Source organism: Squalius cephalus (assembly GCF_949319135.1).
Source record: "Squalius cephalus genome assembly, chromosome: 7".
Classification (NCBI taxonomy): Eukaryota; Metazoa; Chordata; class Actinopteri; order Cypriniformes; family Leuciscidae; genus Squalius; species Squalius cephalus.
Genome location: NC_137128.1, coordinates 42751434 through 42772106, shown reverse-complemented (window position 1 = coordinate 42772106; position 20673 = coordinate 42751434). Strand labels below are relative to the sequence as shown.

General features: G+C 41.9%; 1 protein-coding gene across 1 annotated transcript; it reads left to right on the top strand.

The window, feature by feature from the left end:
• Positions 1–261: 261 nt before the first annotated feature.
• On the top strand, positions 262–19870 carry ghrhra (growth hormone releasing hormone receptor a). The gene is made up of 12 exons (XM_079876357.1): positions 262–363; positions 3808–3915; positions 6968–7068; positions 7548–7645; positions 7813–7945; positions 14546–14699; positions 16038–16098; positions 16265–16334; positions 16648–16739; positions 18269–18398; positions 18518–18559; positions 19009–19870. The coding sequence occupies exons 1-12, from the start codon at positions 339–341 to the stop codon at positions 19162–19164; spliced, it is 1170 nt and encodes a 389-aa protein (XP_079732483.1). The 5' UTR covers positions 262–338; the 3' UTR covers positions 19165–19870.
• Positions 19871–20673: the final 803 nt, after the last annotated feature.

Sequence of the window (20673 nt, the reverse complement as noted above, 5' to 3'; positions counted from 1 at the left end):
TGTTGTGATCCCATGACGTCAGAAAATTGCGCTAAAACACTCACTGAGTTTGTATTACTTGTTTTTTTTTTGTCTAGGGTCTTATTTTTTTTCTGGGGAAAATGTAAACAAGTGTGAATTTGGGCAAGACTTCTTTGAAATCATTTTACATTTTTGCATAACTTTAAAAGCTATGAGCCAATGCCACCTACTACTTCAAACATCTTGTAATCTATTATGTAGACTATGGTTAATGTGCCTTTTTTTCTCATTAGGTGCATGCTATCCATCCAGATTGTGCTATTATCTCACAGCTTATCCAAGACCAAGAGATCTGCAACAAAAATAGAAAGAGAGAAATGAAGAACCAGTCCCAACAAAAAGGTTGTACTGATGAAACATTACATTACACTATAGTGAATCAGTGATATATTTATCATATTGATAAAAATGCACACTCTCTGTCTGTGTGTCTGTGTCTGTGTGTGTGTGTGTGTGTGTGTGTGTGTGTGTGTGTGTGTGAGAGAGTGTGTGTGTGTGTGTGTGTGTGTGTGTGTGTCAGCAGCTGATGTGTTCATGCTTAGCTTGGCCCGGTTAACTAAAGATGAAATTACCATGCAGAAATGTAACCATGTTACTTTAATTGAATATAGTGAGGGAAAGGAAGGAAACGGTTGGACTACAGAATTTACCCACATTAGATATGTGGTTTCTGAAGACAGAGCAATTCTGTAGTGTCATTTTAGCGGATTACTACTGAAGTGTTGTCCTTTTTTAATAGGACTTTAATTGTTAAATATAGACAGTCGGAAAACAGCTAAGCACTGTGGGAAATCTCCCAAAAGAAAGCCCCCCCGAAAGCTCTTTAGACCAGTCAAGCATAATCTCTGAAGTGACTTGCAGAGTTATTAATTATTTGAAATGAGTTTCGATTGGAGTTCTGATTACGTTCCTTCTGAAGACGTAAGTTCTATGAATAGAACTTTTTTGAACGAGATTAATGCAGACAGATGGTTCAACCCACAGGACATATGATAATTATGTTACGTGGCAGCTTAAACCTCTGGAGATCTGTGTCCTTACAATTTGACAATGTGTGAGTTGTAAAGGAGATTGTGTCAAATGGTATATTTGATGTTTTCTGCAGCACATGTTCATATGCTTTATTTGAGCTTTAATCAAACAAGGTAAAATGCAACAATATTGTTACCTACCAATGCAAGTCAAATTAGGACTCCATGCTGGTTAATAGAACATTTGCAATGCCATGTTAGAATTCAAACAAAATTCAGCAGAACAGAAAAGCTTTACCTCAGGATTTAAGATAATAATAGTAATAATAATCAGTAATTGGAATGATTACAATTTAATCAAATTAATTACATCATTTACAAATTAATGAATCCCAATTAAACTTGTATATCAATATTTGCTGGGGGAAAAAAACTCCAAATAAGTGTATAAATGTCACAAGACAAGCTCTTGTATTCAGTCTGCAGCATTTTTAAATTGCTGATCCATACTCACAGACTGTCTGTCTGACCGACTTTGACCTGCAGACTTTAAAAGGACATGTCTTCCCCGCAGCAGGAACATACAGAGACAAAGCTGTCAATGTCTTTAAGGCGAAATGCAGTATTTTCTTAAAAAATGAAGCTTACAAACAGGGTTTTCCAGCCTGATGAGCCATAAGACCTTTAGAAGATTGTATGAGGCCATAACATAACCCAGGAGGGATTGGACCCACTTTGCCTTTGTTGACAATGGTACACTGATCTAAAAAAAAAAAAAAACATAATCAAGCATCAAGAACTCATCTAACAAGCAAGACAGAGCAGGACTCTCGAGGGGACTCTGGAGTGGACTCTGGCTGGCAAACAGGAATGGAGGAAGCCGAGAGGCGTGCGCTGCCCAGGCACACAGGACAACCATGGCCTAAAAGGTAAAGACTAACCTCTTGGCCACGGCAGGACTGACAGGGAAAACGGGTGTCTCAGGAATGGCCTCCATGGCCGTGAGTGATAGATCAGTTGGCTCAGGAGAGACTGGAGCAGAGGTAGCCAACAGGGAGGTATGCAGCCCAGACACACATAATGGTGGCAGTCTACAGGCCATGACGGGACAGACAGGAAGAGCGGGCTGCTCAAGGATGGCCTCCATGACAGGGAGCTCAGGGACCATCGGGACCACTGTATTCGGGTCCTCCAAGACCATCAGACTTAGGACCACCGGAGTTGGGACCAGTGGAGTCAGGTACTCCAGGACCATCAGACTTGGGACCACCGGGCTTGGAACCACTGGCGCCAGGTACTCCAGGACCATTGGACTTGGGACCACCGGAGTCAGGTCCTCCAGTACCATTGGACTTGGTACCAACTGAGTCAGTTCCTCCAGGACCATCGGACTTGGAACCACTAGAGCCAAGTACTCCAGGACCATCGGAAGTGGGACCACCAGAGTCAGGTCCTCCAGTACCATTGGACTTGGGACCAACGGAGTCAGTTCCTCCAGGACCATCGGGAGCACTGGAGTCGGGTCCTCCAAGACCATCAGACTTAGGACCACCAGAGTTGGGACCAGTGGAGTCAGGTACTCCAGGACCATCAGACTTGGGACCACCGGACCTGCGTTTGCGAGGGCAAGGTGATAAATAGATGGCTGCCACCTGGGAAGCTGAAATGCACTCCGCATCTTAAAAGAGAGCTGCAGTGGTCTCCGGTGCCCCAGGAGAAGCTGCAATGGGCTTGGCCACCTCTCAGTGGGCGGAAAATTAGGCAGACCTGTTCTTCCTTCTCCGATTCCCGGTCATTGGAGAACTGGGGCTTCCACTGACTGAATGAGGAATGGAAGGACAGTCAGTTTGGGAAGACTTCATGCTGCATGGGGACTCTGATTCCCCACTACAGTGTGAATAGCGCACAAAGTCCCAAAATGGCAGCCTTGTACACTTAATTGTCTAAAAAAAATTGGCTTCATTAAACTGAGAAAGCATCTTCCAGATAGTATCCATGCCACCATGTATATCTGCCAAGTGTCTGAAATCTGTCCAAAGACTTGCAATTGCACAAACCATATTCATGTGTTAATTTGCAAGGAAGCCATGCCCTTGATGTATTTTACCTTGTGCTTTTTTCTCCTCAAATAATTGTGATACCCCCAAACTGAGTATAAAAAATTAATGTTGCTATGAATAGCCATAGACATCTAGGTCACTTTGCAACAGAAGTCTTGAGACACTGTTATACTACAGCCTTTCACATTCTTTATTACTCTATTTGACTGTTCCAGCTTTTCATCGTTTTAATAGACTGGAATTTGTACGGCATGAATGCATGCAGATATTGACTAGTGAACAGAAGCTTACTGACCTTTGAAAACTGGATGCATGTCTAGCTAATGAATATTCAGTGACATCATATTAAGGACACTAATATTTGTCAAAAAGTTGCATTTACTTACGGTCCATATATGCCTTTAGGCAGCAAACAGAAAAAAATGTTTTACATGCAGATGGATGAGCAGTCAATAAGAGTTCATCCAATGCAATCACTGGCCTGCACATGTTAGCATGATAAAAGACTGTTGTTAGACTTGGATATAAATTAACCCTGTCTATAAGATAATATGGGCTGACTGGGCAAGCTGGTGCTGCTCTGTTAATGTAGATGGATCAATCACTAGCTCACATGAATCATTTTGTGTCAATCATACAGTTTGGAAACTTCTGACAATGGAAATATTGGTCAAGGAAAGGAAGAGTCATAGAATGAATTTAACATATACTGTATTGTCAACAGCTTTTGAAAACAGTTCCTCTGTGTGTCTCAGGTTGTGGGACGGATTGGGATGGGATCCGCTGCTGGCATACAGCCAATTCTGGACAACTCATTAATGTGTCCTGTTCGGAAGTCTTCCAGCATATATCTAACACTCAAGGTCAGATCTATCTATCTATCTATCCATCCATCCATCCATCCATCCATCCATCCATCCATCGATCCATCCATCCATCCATCCATCCATCCATCCATCCATCCATCCATCCATCCATCCATCCATCCATTGATCCATCCATTGATCCATCCATTGATTCATCCATCCATCCATTGATCCATCCATCCATCCATCCATCATTTCTTGGGCTCTTTTTCATTGCTGTCATTCTTTAACATCAGCTGGTGTGAGCTCCAGGCTTATTTCGTTTGAAATGTTTGTCAAACAGCAGCAGATGATTTTTTTTCTAAAGGCTGGTGCAATAACCATAGCTGAAAGCTGTCACAGTTCTAGTTAGGGGTTGTAATATTATACGGGTCAGTAGTCTTTAAAGTTACAGGGCTATGATTCTGTGAAATGTTGAATATGCAGACAGAAAGTCACAGAGCCCTTGAGATATTGGGATTCAGCTTGAACTGCAATGACCTGTGTATATAGACTCAAGCATGGATTTTTACAGCTGGCTAAATTTAGTTATTTAAATGTGCTAATGCAGCACAATTCATGAACATTTTTTCACAGCTTAATTTCATGGCATGGAATCAATTTAAATTCCTAAAATGGAAATTTAATGAATCCATTTGCATTGGGACTACATGAATAATTTTCATTGGCCATAACTGGATATATAAGATGACAGAAATAAAAAAAAAAGATGTATAAAAGTGGAAATAAAAGATGACAGAGATGTTGGGCAGATATTTAGTGCTCTACTAAATTAAAATGAGGTTATTTAATTTTTTCTTGTCGCTTGTCCGAAAAAAAGAAAGTGCTTCACAAATAGCCAAAAATTTAAACATGGCTCAGTTCTTTTCATTTTCATTCTGTGTGAAAGGCATAAGAACATAATCATAATCATAATTTAATTCGGACTGCAGATTCTTGTAAAATATAACACTTTGCCAGTGTGGGATAGATTCAGCTGCAACAGTGTGGCACCAATGAAAAGCTGTGAAGGAAACAAGATCGATCTTTGGATTTTAAAATCGATATCGACATCAAATGAGGATTGCGATGAATGTGAAAGTCGATCATTTTACCCAGCCCAATTTTACCTAGTCCTTAGATAAGATTAATCTTTAACTCTTGTCAGTGTTTTCATAAGAAATATGATTGTCTCCTTCTGACAACAAACAATATAGCATTTGTATAATCCATAATTTCATCAAAAGTCTCTTCAACAAGGAAATGTGACGTCTGTTACTGCCACTAAATATTAAACATCAGGTGGTATATATCACATCTGTGTGATTACTTTTCCCCTAAATCCGTAAATGTAGGATTAAATCTAGTCTGGTTTCGTAAATGTTTTAAATCCTCTAGGAGTGCTTACAGATCAGGATGTTCAGATGACAGTGGACACTTACCAACAGATCTTAATCAGGGCAGACACCATATTTCAAAATGAGGAAGGAATAGATGTAGTACAGATGTACACACATGCAAGCACACAGCCACACACACACATACTCCATATTTCAAATGGTGTGTGTGTGTACATCTGTACTATATCTATGCCTTCTATCCTCATTTTGAAATATGGTGTCTGCCATATTAACACACACACACACACACACACACACACACACACACACACACACACACACACACATACATATACTGTATATATATTCTAACAACAAAAAATTGTAAGAACATGAACGCTCTGGACAGTTGATAGGGTAGTGTTGCATTGCATTGCCTTGCCATTTTTAATATTGAAGCTCAAGAAGACACGAAAGGGAACTCAATTTGTTATACTCACACTCTAAACATCTGCTTCGCGCCCAGAAATTTGCGTCTCAGACAGCGAACGAATACTGAATCGAGCTCTCTTTCACATCTTCTTGTGCTTGAACAGACATATTCAAACAAAATTATGCCAAAATTTTAATCTAGGCAAGTATCCATGGTCAGTTATGTCTTAAGTGAACGTAAACAGTTGAGAAATAAAACGCATGTGTAATAGTATATTTGATCCATGCATTAGCTCTTGAAGTGACAGCAGCCTATATTCCTGCTGCTGTTTGATGATTTTAATGTTAATCAAACAACAATCACTCATTGCTCTTGACTGAATAACTTTTGTAACTTTAATAAGGATTATGTTTCATGGCTGGTAAAAAATATTTATGGCCGGTAAATTTTCTTAAATAATCTGTCTTTAGCAGGTGTGGCAAAAAGTTTGTGTGTGTGTGTGTGTGTGTGTGTGTGTGTGTGTGTGTGTGTGTGTGGTCCTGGCAAACCCTACATTATTGGGACAAAATGTCTCCACATAGAAGTCAATATCCAAAATCCTTGCCCTTGTGGGGAAATTTTTGGTCCCCATGAGGAAAATAAATCATACAGAATGGTATTTTTTTTTTAGTTTTCTGTGAGGGTTGTGTTTAGGGGTAGGTTTAGAGCTAGGGGATAAAATATACTGTTTGTACAGTATATAAAAATCAATATGTCTATGGAAACTCCCCATAAAACATGAAAACCCAACATGTGTCTGTGTGATTCCATGTTCTTATTAATTTCCAGCTTTATTCTATATCTTATAATTTGAAAGTAGTTGCTGGTCGGACTCACAGTGCTGTTCAGATGCTCAGGGTAAAGCAGGTGAAGCCGTGATGCACATAAAACACCTGTTCTGCCTCAGGAAATCCACCAGCAGCAGGTTTTATCCCGGTTCTAGTGATCATGTTTTCCCCTAAGCATTCTCCAGGCTTCTGTCGGTATATTTGGAAGTGTTATGAAATGGGAATTGTGCTTACCGCTCTCTGAAATGAGGGCTGATCAGCAGGAGTCTGTAACAACTCACAAACTTGAGACTTATTTGGCACTCATGCGTATGAGAGATTTTAATGACTATTTATTGTGATCAAAACAAAGGCCCTTTAACAGGGTTTCTCGAGCAATAAGGTTCAGTGAAATTTTACAAAGCCCGTCAGGGACAAATGGTGCTGTTTTGTTATCTTTAAACCATAATTCTTTGCTGTCTGTTCGACAGGTTTTATATACAGGAACTGCACGGCTCGTGGCTGGAGTGACCCATATCCTCCGTATGAAGAGGCCTGTGTATTTGAAGAGGATTCAGAGTCGGGGACTGTGGTGAATATATTCCCATAATACATGCATGATTGACAGCAATGACCATAATTCTGAAAACATTAGCTGTGTGGAGTGGCTCAGTCTGATGAATGACTTCCAGTGCATGTAGTGTGTGTACTTGAACTTCCCATGATGACCACCAGTGGTCGCTGTGTTTTGTTTTTGCACAATGCTTTGACCTCCTGCTTTCTGTTCTTTTGTTTCCTGTTCTTCTTTTAGGATTATTTTAAAACTAAGCAGGTCATCGACCTCCTCATGCTGAAATAAAATAAAACAAAACAATAATTACACAGAATATACATAGTCATTTGTGGCCTTTAAGATTTGGAAGGGCTTTCCTTTAGACAGTTTTAATCAAAATCTAAGGTATTAGTTGCTGACACATAATGAAATATAAATCTGGTGGAATAGTTTGACTTGATGCAGTTTGTCTATAGATGTAAATTACTTTTCTCTCAGACTTGGCCTTTATTTTTCAGACAACTTACTTATCGACTTTGAAACAGCTGTACACTGCAGGATACGCAACATCGCTTATATCACTCATTACAGCCGTTACCATATTCACATGCTTCAGGTAACACTTAGATATTATCTTTATGATATCCAAACGCAATTGTGATACACAAAATGGAATCAGGGTGAATGAAAATATCTGTAAATATTCAGTATGCAATCTTCAGAATAACATTATATTATATTAAATTATGTTTATAAGTACCCATCATGCTCTGTTCATTACAGGAAGTTTCACTGCACCAGGAACTACATACACATCAATCTGTTTGTTTCCTTCATCCTGCGGGCTAGTGCAGTCTTCATCAAAGACACCGTTCTGTTCTCAGATGAAAGTCAGGACCACTGTTTAATGTCCACGGTGAGTGAGAATGTCTCTGTACGATGAAGATTTTTACACAGGTTCACTTTCCTCTCAAAAAGTCACTATGCATAAAAGCATCTGGTATATGCATTAATGTGTAATTTTAATGTGAAGGATTAAACTATTATTTGGAAGAGAAATACCAATCAAAAACTACCATGGCAAGATGAGAATCCCTAGCCTTGGAAAACCAAGACAACTTCCGGCAAATTTAGATTTGCTCTGCAAGTAGTCTGGCAAAGAGCACATTCAAGCCCATTTCCATGGCCTCGAAATCGCGGCACCAATCAGAAACGTTGAGGCGGGCTTTACACGATGACGATCACTCTGATTGGTTTTAGGTCTATCCAATTGCGCCCAGAGGCATTTGAGCGACGTGCACTCCGTTGGTGAAGCGCACCAACTTTTAAATGCATTATTATATTCAAATTGCAAACACATGAGGACAGTCTCCATGAAAGACCCACTGGCAGATGAACGTGCTACTACATTTCTCTCCGAAACGGTAGGAAATTAAATTAGATTTAATAGAGGATTTTAACTGTGACACGATGATTGACAGGGCAGTTTAAGTGACAGGATGCACGCGACAGATCCGTCCGATAAAGATGACGAAGTAGTATGTCCCAAAGCTTGCCTACTTTTTTGCTACACATTCAAAAGTAAATACCTTTTCTTCACAAAAACAGTACATACTTTTATGGCGTAGTGTAACTTAGGCGAATTGGGACACAGCATATGGCTTTACATGATGGCGATCGCTCTGATTGGTTTTAGGAGTTTTAGGTCTATCCAATTGCGCCCAGAGGCATTTGAGCGACGTCCGTTGGTGACGCCCCTTTGGAAATGAGTTATTAAAGAAGCTTTGCCAGACCATAACTCAGTTACTACTGAGAATGGTCTGGTTTTAACCAGGCTAGAGAATCCCTTGAATCCCCGAACTCTTAATTGTACGATATTTGATTATTTTGCAGTAAACTTCATTTATATAGTTCATTTTTAATCAATTACTGTGAGGAAATAATAGGAGGATGCAAGATGCAAGTAAAACTCAGTTTATTGTTGGTGGTAAGATGTAAACACACAGGTCGGGGACAAACACTCAGGTGGCTGTTGAAGCAGGGACGAGATGGCGATCCGGTGGTGGTGCAGTGGTAAGCGTGCTCGAGTGAAACCCAGGAACCGTGGAACATCCAGACGACACGAGGAACTGACGAAATCCAGACGACACGAAGAACTGACGAAATCCAGACGAGGAACCTAGTAGACGAGGCACGAGCACAGGACACACACCGGGAAACAACCACAACGATCTGACAACATGAGAGTGAAGTTACTGGGCATATAAAGGAACCTGGGATTGATGACAGCTGGTGACACTAATCAACACAACGAGTAACCACACCCACACAATTACATTCACACAGACACATCAGCATGAGACAGCCGATTCATGAACCGTGACAGTACCCCTCTCCCTAGGAACGCCTCCTGGCGTTCCCAGACAACCTTACCTGTCGATTGTAATCATCGATAAGGGAGTGATCCAGAATGTCTCTAGCAGGTACCCAACTTCTCTCCTCCGGACCGTAACCCTCCCAGTCCACCAAGTACTGAAATCCGCGTCCCCTCCGTCTCGAGTCCAGAATGCGATGTACCGAATAGGTGGGTTCCCCATCTACGAGGCGCGGCGGGGGGGGAACCGGGGCAGGCGGATTAATATGAGAATAAAACACGGGCTTAATTTTAGACACATGGAAGGCGGAGTGAATTCTCCTGTACGCAGGAGGAAGTTTGAGTCGGACTGTCACCGGACTAATAATCTTGGTGACAGGAAACGGGCCAATGAATTTGGGAGCTAACTTGTTAGACACGGAGCGGAGCGGAATATTCTTAGTAGAAAGCCACACTTTTTGACCCACGACGTAAACGGGAGGCTTTGACCGGTGGCGGTCGGCCTTGGCCTTCATGCGCCGCCCTGCTTGGAGTAGAGTCTCACGGGCTCTAGTCCAAGTACGGCGACACCTCTGGACGAATGCGTGAGCGGAGGGGACCGCGACTTCGGATTCCAGACTAGGAAAAATTGGTGGCTGGTAACCTAAACTACACTCAAATGGCGAGAGGCCCGTGGATGACACTGGTAACGAATTGTGGGCGTACTCCACCATAGAAAGCTGTTGGCTCCAGGACGAAGGATTCTTGGCAACCAAACATCGCAACATTCTCTCGAGGTCCTGATTGGCTCGCTCAGACTGGCCGTTGCTCTGGGGGTGATAGCCCGAGGACAGACTGACCGTGGCCCCCAGTAACCTACAAAATTCTCGCCAAAATTTGGACACGAATTGGGAACCTCTGTCAGAGACCACGTCCATCGGGAGGCCATGTAACCGAAAAACGTGATCTATGACTGTGACCGCTGTCTCCTTGGCTGAAGGTAATTTGGGCAAGGGGATGAAATGTGCCGCCTTCGAGAATCGGTCCACTACGGTTAAAACAACCGTCATGCCTCTGGAGGGCGGGAGGGCGGTGACAAAATCTAGAGCGATGTGGGACCAGGGTCTCGAAGGGACAGACAGCGGTCGAAGTAACCCATCTGGGGGCTGGTTAGATGTCTTACCAGTGGCACAGACTGAGCAAGCCAAAACAAAATCGTGAATGTCGCGAGCCATTAATGGCCACCAGAATCGTTGCTTAACTAGAAAACTCGTGCGAGTCACTCCTGGATGACACGCCACGTTGGAGCAATGACCCCATCGAATAACGTCGGACCGTAACCCCTCCGGAACAAACAAACGACTCGGTGGGCAACCAGGCGGAGGCGTTACCCCTTCTAGGGCTGTCTTGACCCTCGATTCGACCTCCCATACCAGAGTGGAGATGACAACCTTCTCAGGTAAAATACACTCGGGAGTCACCGGGCGTTCGGATGGATCAAAAATACGAGATAAAGAGTCGGGTTTGATGTTCTTGGAACCCGGGCGGTACGAGAGAACAAAATCAAAACGTCCGAAAAAAAGAGCCCACCGAGCTTGCCTGGAGTTGAGTCTTTTAGCAGATCTGATGTATTCAAGATTCTTGTGATCGGTCCAAACGATAAAGGGTACCCCCGAACCCTCTAACCAATGACGCCACTCCTCCAACGCTAACTTGACCGCCAACAACTCTCTGTTACCAATGTCATAATTACGTTCGGCAGGCGATAGTCGATGAGAAAAAAACGCGCAGGGATGCATCTTGTCGTCTGAGGAAGCGCGTTGTGAAAGCACTGCTCCTACTCCCACCTCTGACGCGTCGACCTCCACCACGAACTGACGTGTGGGATCAGGGGTGACAAGAATTGGAGCCGAAACGAAGCGACTCTTGAGGTTGGTGAACACTGCCTCGGCAGTGTTCGACCACCTGAACGTCGTTCGGGGGGAGGTCAAGGCAGTCAGAGGTGCGACTAGTTGGCTGAAATTGCGAATGAAACGCCGGTAAAAATTGGCGAACCCCAGAAACCGCTGTAGGGCCTTACGGGAATCTGGACTTGGCCAATCAACCACAGCCTTAACCTTGTCAGGATCCATGCGCACTCCCTCAGAAGAGATGATGTACCCTAGGAAGGGAACAGACTGTGCATGAAACGCGCATTTCTCCGCCTTGACAAAAAGCCCATTCTCTAACAGTCTCTGGAGCACTCGTCTGACGTGTTGAACGTGTTCCTGGAGAGACGAAGAAAAAATCAATATGTCATCCAGGTAAACATATATGAACTGATCTACCATGTCTCTCAACACGTCATTCACGAGTGCCTGGAAAACCGCTGGGCTGTTGGAAAGCCCGAAAGGCATAACCAAATATTCAAAGTGCCCCCTGGGGGTATTAAAAGCGGTTTTCCATTCATCCCCCTTCCTGATGCGAACCAAATGATATGCATTGCGTAAGTCCAGTTTCGTGAAAATGGATGCTCCCTGCAACCTCTCGAAAGCTGAAGACATCAACGGCAAAGGATAAGAATTCTTTACCGTGATGTTGTTCAGCTCTCGGTAATCAATGCAAGGTCGCAGAGAACCATCCTTCTTCCCAACGAAAAAGAACCCCGCCCCCGCAGGAGAAGAGGAAGGCTGGATGAATCCAGAGGCTAGAGAATCAGAAATATATTTCTCCATGGCCTCCCTCTCGGGAACAGAAAGAGAGTAAAGTTTGCCCTTAGGCGGAGATTTACCTGGCAGTAGATCTATCGCACAGTCATAGGAACGATGCGGAGGGAGAGAAGCAGCACGAGACTTACTGAACACTTCCTTCAGGTCGAGGTACTCCGCGGGCACGTTAGACAAATCCGCTGCCTCACCCTGAAACACAGAACCAGACACAGAGGGACAGGCAGACACTAAACAGGACTCATGACAGTGGTTACTCCATGTGGAAACAGTATTAGTGCACCAGTCGACACGGGGGTTGTGTCTTGAAAGCCACGGGTGTCCCAAAACCACTGGTGCAAGTGGTGAGTCCATGAGTAAAAATGAGATGAGTTCTGTGTGATTGCCAGAAGTGATGAGGGTGATGTTTTCAGTAGAATGCGTAATCCGGGGAAGTTCCTGTCCATTGAGTGCGTTGACGATAATCTGGTGCGGGAGGGGGGTGACGGGAATCTGAAGTTTAAGTGCAAGTTTGGAGTCCATGAAATTACCCTCCGCTCCCGAATCCAGTAGTGCATTGGTGCAGTGCGTCGACGTTCGCCATCTCAGTCTTACCGGGAGGAGGGTCGATGATGGTGATGAGGTCTTTTCGGCGGAGATCCCACCCGATAGTAGCCTCATACTTACTACCGGGCTTGCTTCTTTTGCCGGGCAGGAGTGGATGAAATGGCCCGCCCGGCCACAGTATAGGCAGAGTCCTTGGGATCTCCGCCTTTCCCTCTCCTCCCGGGAAAGCCGAGCTCTCCCCACCTGCATGGGCTCGTGGTCGAATGCGGGGCTGACCGCGCTCACACCACCGGGCTGGTGGTCCCCCGTGTCGGGCTGTGGACGGCTGGGATGCGTCAATCTGGTCACACGATTCAGTCGAGCGTCCACTCTCAGAGCAAGATCCACCAGTCCGTTCAATGACTCAGGTAAGTCCAAAGTATATATCTCCTTTTGAACGCGGTCAGCCAGCCCATGCAGGAACATATCCCACTGCGCCTCCTCGTTCCAACGGCACTCTGCGGCCAGGGTGCGGAACTGAATGGAATAGTCCGCCACCGAGCCTTCCCCCTGTCGCAGTTCGGCGAGTAATCTGGCCGCCTCCTTACCCGCCACTGCACGATCGAACACTCTCCTCATCTCCTCGGAGAGTGCCTGGAACGAGGTGCAGCAGTTGTTTCCGTTCTCCCACACCGCCGTTCCCCAAAGCGCTGCTTTCCCTGACAGCAGGGTCAATACAAATGCCACCTTTGCATGTTCACTCTGGAAAGTGCGTGGCTGCAAGGCAAAATGCATGGAACATCTCGTGAGGAATGCTCTGCAATATTCAGGCTCACCGGAATACCCCTCAGGTGTAGGTAGGCGTGGCTCCGGTCCTTCCGCTGCTGCGGGCGCTGGTGGTGGGGGAACGGGCGGTGTGGGGGGCGCAGTGGGAATCCGTAGCTGTTGTACCTGTTGGGAGAGCTCGGACACCTGCTTCATGAGTGCTTGTACCGCACGACCTGTGCCCGAGACGTTCTCCTCTTGTTGGTCCATACGTGTGATGCATTGAGCGATGAAATCGTTGAGTTGAGTTGTGCTTGCTGCGTCCATGATTGGTCAGATCGTTCTGTGAGGAAATAATAGGAGGATGCAAGATGCAAGTAAAACTCAGTTTATTGTTGGTGGTAAGATGTAAACACACAGGTCGGGGACAAACACTCAGGTGGCTGTTGAAGCAGGGACGAGATGGCGATCCGGTGGTGGTGCAGTGGTAAGCGTGCTCGAGTGAAACCCAGGAACCGTGGAACATCCAGACGACACGAGGAACTGACGAAATCCAGACGACACGAAGAACTGACGAAATCCAGACGAGGAACCTAGTAGACGAGGCACGAGCACAGGACACACACCGGGAAACAACCACAACGATCTGACAACATGAGAGTGAAGTTACTGGGCATATAAAGGAACCTGGGATTGATGACAGCTGGTGACACTAATCAACACAACGAGTAACCACACCCACACAATTACATTCACACAGACACATCAGCATGAGACAGCCGATTCATGAACCGTGACAATTACATATAGTTTTTTATTGCACATCATTGTTTCTATTATTCAAGGGATGAGTAGCTTATTGCCTCAGAAAAAAACCCCATTAAGTAGCCGACCCAGTCTTGTGTCTTTTTTCTAGCATTTTCAAGAAAAAGAAAGTCCTATCCAGGTATGGACTGGAAAACACTGCGAGGGTTATGTTTATTTAAGTTACATTTTTATTAATAATATTTTATTTGAGCTTTATTTCAATTACCAAAAACAGTTATTAGTTTGTTAATTGTATTTAACACTGCTATGAAAGCAAACCTTTTCATGTTTAAATGAGGTTGATGTGTTCCAGTGCAGGGTTGTGCTCTCATTCTGTACCTGTGTGTGTTGTTGTTCACAGATAGCGTGTAAGACTGCCGTAGCCTTCTTCCAGTTCTGCATCCTCAGTAATTACTTCTGGCTGCTGGTGGAGGGCATGTACCTGCAGACGCTCCTCGCCCTCACCTTCGTCTCGCAGAGGAAGTACTTCTGGTGGTACATTCTGATAGGATGGGGTTGGTACATCCTGAAAAATGGCTTCCAGAAAGGCTGTGTGTTATCAGATCTTCGGCAGTCTGCCAGGATTTGAGTACTAGAGGAACTATGAGCATACAAATGAGCAGTTTGTGTCACCAGTGTTGGGGAAAGTTACTTTTAAAAGTAATGCTTAATAATATTGTGTTAACCCGGGTTGCCACTGTACAATTTGTAATGTCAGATTGTATGAACATGATCCCTGCTGTAAGCCATATTTTGCACCCAACGCACAGTGGACTTTTCCCTCCACAGATGCACGTCGGTAAATTAGGGAATGAACTTGCACTCCCGGGGGCGGTTCAGCGAAAAGTGGAGGCGTGTTCCGGCGCAAACGTTCCCTGGTGCTATTTTGCAGTTTCAGAAAACAATTCCGCCACTGACCAGGAAACACCTAGTCTAAAGTCAGTGCCGCGTTCAGATGCTATTTTAAGGGCGCATGCTTGGCCATAATGTAGCGTGTGCACAACGCGCATACACTTTGCTTCTCTACTCTATACAGACACAGCAGTTGCCATTTTTGCAAACCATTCATAATTACAAGGAAAAATATTCCACACGAGGTAAATCATTGTGGTGTCCATGAAGATGTGAAAAAATAGGCATAAATCAAGCTTACACATTTACCAACATTATTATACGCCTGTTTAACCGAAGCTAATTTGGGTGTTTCTCCATCCCCAATGTCACTTCTCTGTGTTTTACGGCCCTGACGAGAACGTCGGTCTCCTCGGCTGTGAACCGTTCCTGGTGTGCGCCTGGCAAATCCGCCGTTATAATAGCAATCCGCCATGGAACAAGCGCGCCTGCTCTTAAAGGGAATGTGAGATGACGCTCTGATTGGTTTATTGCAAGTTACGTCCAAACCACACCTATGAGTTATGTAGCAACTTCAGACCAACCCATTTTAGATTTGCGTCGGGCGCAAGAGTAATTTATCCCGCCGGTATAATAGCAACAGCGCCCAAGACCCGCCCACAAAGTTACTTGCGTTTCGCATTTGATACTTGCGTTTCAGATCGTTAAAATAGGGCCCATAAAGTATTTTGAGTTTGCATTTCACTGTTTAATTGCATTTCACTGTTTAATTATTTTGAGGAATACTGAATCTGGTTTTGTGTGAGTGCAGTATCAAGTAAATACTAGTTACTTGAAAAAGTAATCTGATTACATAACTCACGTTTCCCCCAACACTGTGTGTCAAATTATTAAGATCTGTTAAATCTGTTCTGAAACAAATGATATGTTAAAAACCTGCAGGTTGTTTTTCTGTGAATTTGGAGAAAGTATGCAGTCTGTTTTTTTTTGTTTTTTTGTAGGCGTCCCATCAGTTGTGCTGATTGTGTGGGTGTTGAGCAGACAATTCTTTGATAACAGAGGGTATGTCACATCTTCAACTTTAAAATGATCATGAAACTAAACAAAAATGACCCTATTTACTTTCTTAATGCACTTTCCTGGTCTGATTGTGAATTATTTATTGGAGAAATGTTTGTCTTTGTAATATTTAATCAAAAAGTATAACTTTTTTTTCCCATGTTTGCAGATGTTGGGATGACACAAATAATATGAACATCTGGTGGATCATTAAAGGACCGATCACAGCATCACTGTTTGTGAGTTATGATGTTGTTGTACATCAGATTTTGAGATTGACAACATTTATTCAAATTTTATAACATTCATGCAAACAGATATATACAGGTGCTGGTCATATAATTAGAATATCATCAAAAAGTTGATTTATTTCAGTTATTCCATTCAAAAAGTGAAACTTGTATATTATATAGACTCATTACATGCAAAGTGAGATATCTCAAGCCTTTATTTGTTATAATTTTGATGATTATGGCTTTATATATATATATGTGTGTGTGTGTGTGAAAATATACCTGTTCTACTGTTATTGTATCTTTCTCTGTCTGACAGGCTAATATCATCATCTTCCTAAATGTGATTCGAATCTTGGTTCAGAAATTGAAAAGTCCTGGAGTTGGTGGCAATGACACGGGTCACTTCATGTGAGTCAAATAATAATGTGCAAAGAGTGCTGAAAATGAACGTCTTTTTTCTTTCTTTAAAATATTTGCTTTTGTCAAACCAAATAGTTGTTTATTTCATTAGAGTCTTGCAGCAAACAGCATATAACATTATATCACTCAGAATTACTTACCAGACAGTTTTCTTGTCTTTCATTAAAAAATATTGAGTGTAATCATAATTTTGTTAAACTGCAGAGACTATTTCACTACAGAATTTTCTGGAGTTATGCAAGTCAAATAAAAACTATATTTTGACATTTTCTTGAAAAAAAAAAGTGTTTGCCTAAAATGCACATTAAACGGGATTTAGAGAATCACATATACAGTAGAGCGATCTTATTCTATATAGAGTATGTGTGCTATAGGTTCTTGACTCAGTTTTTAAAGAATACTTTATGCCAAAAAGGTAGAAACGACTTAAATGATTGCATAATACTGTCATGTTTAATGTGTTGTTTCAAATTTTTCTAGAATTAAAGTATGTTTATGAGCTGTTTAATTCATAAAATTGAATCAAAATTAAAAAATATATTAAAACTAAATTAAAACTAAATCCATAAAATAATACCATGATGGGAATCCTAAAAGGTAAACATATTATGTATGCTGTTCCAGATGAAACCAGTTTAGAATCAAACAGATGGCATGTGTTAATGCGAGTGAAACGCATATCTGCAAAATGTCTGTTCATTAGAATACGGCTTTACACGCTGCCAGGTCGTGCTTCATGCATGAATAATATTTCGCTTGGCGGTTCATGCAAAGGTGAGTTTCTATTTTAGGCCCTGTTGTGTCTCAATACCTGTACCTCCTGATAATGCGATGTGTATGCAAAGACGAAGAGAAATTGCATTTAGCCCATTACCCGGAGGCTTATTAGTTTCTGAAAGTTCAGATCCGTCTTTCAAATTTGATTATGTGCGATTTAACTTCATACTGGCACTGGGTTTGACCTTGCAACCTCAGCATTTATGAACGCACTAACTTTTGGTTATTCTCTATATCAAAATAAAGGGATGAGGTTCAGTTGAGTTACAGTGTGTTGAAACTCGTGGTAATGGTAAGGGGAGTGACACTTCTCAAACACACTCGAAGCAGTTGACCAATCACACTGCACACTGCGCTTTTCAGAAGGAGGGGCTTCATAGAGACAGGAACTAAACTGAGCGTTACTGACAGACTGAGAACAGAGGTGCTGCAACAATGGAGAATATGGGAAAATAATGAGTTTTTCAAGCATGAAAACCTATTCTATAGAGCCCAAAAACAAAATCAAGACTTGCAAAAAGAGCATAATATGGCCTCTTTAAATTAAATAACAACTTTGCTTTAATGCATGTTACAAAATATGTAGTTTATACTGTAATGTGTACTGTTCTTAAATGAAATAAATTAGCAGTGTGCTAAAGATGTTACACGCATGATACTGTACATCTAGTAGATGTGCTCTGAATTGTTTGTGTGATGGCATTAATATTGACTCATAATTATCTTTGATCTTCACATAGGAGACTGGCCAAATCCACCTTGTTTCTGATTCCTCTGTTTGGGATGCACTACACTGTGTTTGCCTTTCTGCCGGAAAACACGGGTGAAATTATCCGGTTCTACATCGAACTCGGCCTGGGCTCCTTCCAGGTACAGATGAATTCATATTTTATGAAGAGATGATCTGCTAAGTATTATTTTACAGATTCAATAATGCGGAAATGTCTGATTTTATTCCTGAAAGTCTTTTTTTTTCTCCCTTCCCCCAGGGCTTTGTGGTGGCACTTCTTTATTGTTTTCTCAATGGAGAAGTAAGTATTCCCAATAATGGAAAACTTCAACATGATATTGATAAAAAATATGTATGGTATAGACGTTTAGAAAATGTTTAAACTGACTTTTTTAAAGATGATTAGCAGATACTTTCCAGACAAAGTGCTCTTAAGACATCTTGGAGACGTAGGCTATGTGCGCTTTCTGGGCTATAATACAATATCGGCAATCACAGACATTTGCATTTGGACAGGATTAGATTTCTCAGAGGATCTTTGAGTTTACAGAATTTTTTTTGGTATTTTGCCCTGGAAGTTGTGTGAGAAAAACACTGACATGGCAAATTCAAGTCCTCCATGAAATCTAGTCCGGTCCGAATTTTCTGTGAAGTTGGTTAACTCTGATTGCCCAGATTTCGGCAATAAAGGTTGACGACTACAGACAAGAGGAGCATTAAGTGTGAGCAATGCTTTCTCTTCTCCTTCAGGTACAGGCAGAGTTGAAGCGCAGGTTATGGACGTGGCAGACCCAGACTCATCTGAGCCCCAGTAAAAAGCGTCAGGTCACTGTTACTCAGATCTTGATGCATGAGACTGCTCATCCACAGACTGACATCTGCAACGGCTACATCACGTCTGTGTGAACACACCTGGAGGTTGCAGGTGAACAACATGCTAAAGACTTCAAGAGGTTCCCGCTCAACTCTGGAGAGTGGAAGACGGTCACATGAGAGGAAACAGGTACCCGTACAGCACTCATCAAGGTCATGTTGAAAACACCGGAGTTGTAGATTTGTAAAACTACAACCAGATGTTAGAGTTTGTGACACAGCAAGTGTGTGGAGGCTTGATTTGATTGAGGACCAGTTGATAATGAAAGTGGCCTGTTCCTGAGGGTGGCTTTTTTTGGCAAATGGCTGATTAACATTTGAAAAATCTGATTGTATCAGTATTTGATTTTGGTATGCAAATGAGAATGATTATAAAATGTTAAGAATTTTTATTTACATCCTCATTGCAAGTTAGATGAGCTAGATGGTCACTAGCTAAACTGATAATAACACAATTCATATTTATCAGTTTGGAGGCATTTCATTTTTACAGTTATTAATAAGCTATTTAGTATTGCTGATGGCAGGATGTGCCATGACTCTAAGGATACAGGTTTTTCTTACATGCCTATGCTTACTTATAGCTGTTTTTAACTTAAGAATTGTTTTGAAATGAACACTTCGCATATTGACAGAAACTGATAATAATAGTGCTTATCATCATATCGATGTATTTACATGCTACTGTGGGATATAATATTGTAAGTTTGATGTTTAAGTGTACACTTCTGTTCCAAAGATTGGGGTCAGTAAAAAAAAAAAAAAATTTTTTTTTTTAAAGAAGTCTCTCCTGCTCACCAAGGCTGTCATTATTAAATAAAAACAATGGAAATATTGTGAAATATTATTACAGTTTGTTTTCTATTTGAATATATTTTCAAATGTAATTTAACACTGTGATGTCAATGCTAAATTTTCAGCATCATTACTCCAGTCTTCAGGGAAACCGTGATACATTTTTTTCGTAGAAAGTTCAAAAGAACAGCATTTATTTAAAAAATAAATCTTTTGTAACATTATAAATGTCTCCTTTACTGTCAATTTTGATCAATTTAATGCATCCTCACTGAATAAAAATAGCCTATTCATTTCTTTTAAAGAAAATCTTACTGACCCCATACTTTTAAATGGTATTGTACGTCTGCAGACATTACAGCTGAATACCAATATTAACTGGAGCACTTAGACTTTAAAAAAAGGGAATCTTCAGAAATGTCAACAGTTATGTTGCTATGTTACACTGAGAACAATGTTTACAGCTTTAAAAATATGTATTGTACTGTAATTTATTTTAACTTTGTACCCCTTTTAGATCTGACAGTTTATTTTTATGTTTTTCCAGACTGACACAGTTCTTAAATGTTTTGGTTTTGTATGAAATATGTATTAGATCAAATTACAGCTGACTATTTTAATATTTAATATATTTATGAAAATATTTAAATGTATCCAGTTAATTTGACTATGCAGGCTGTAGCATAGCTTATTTTACTGTTACTTCTTTTACTATTTTACTTGAATTTTTTTTATTTCTAATAAAAA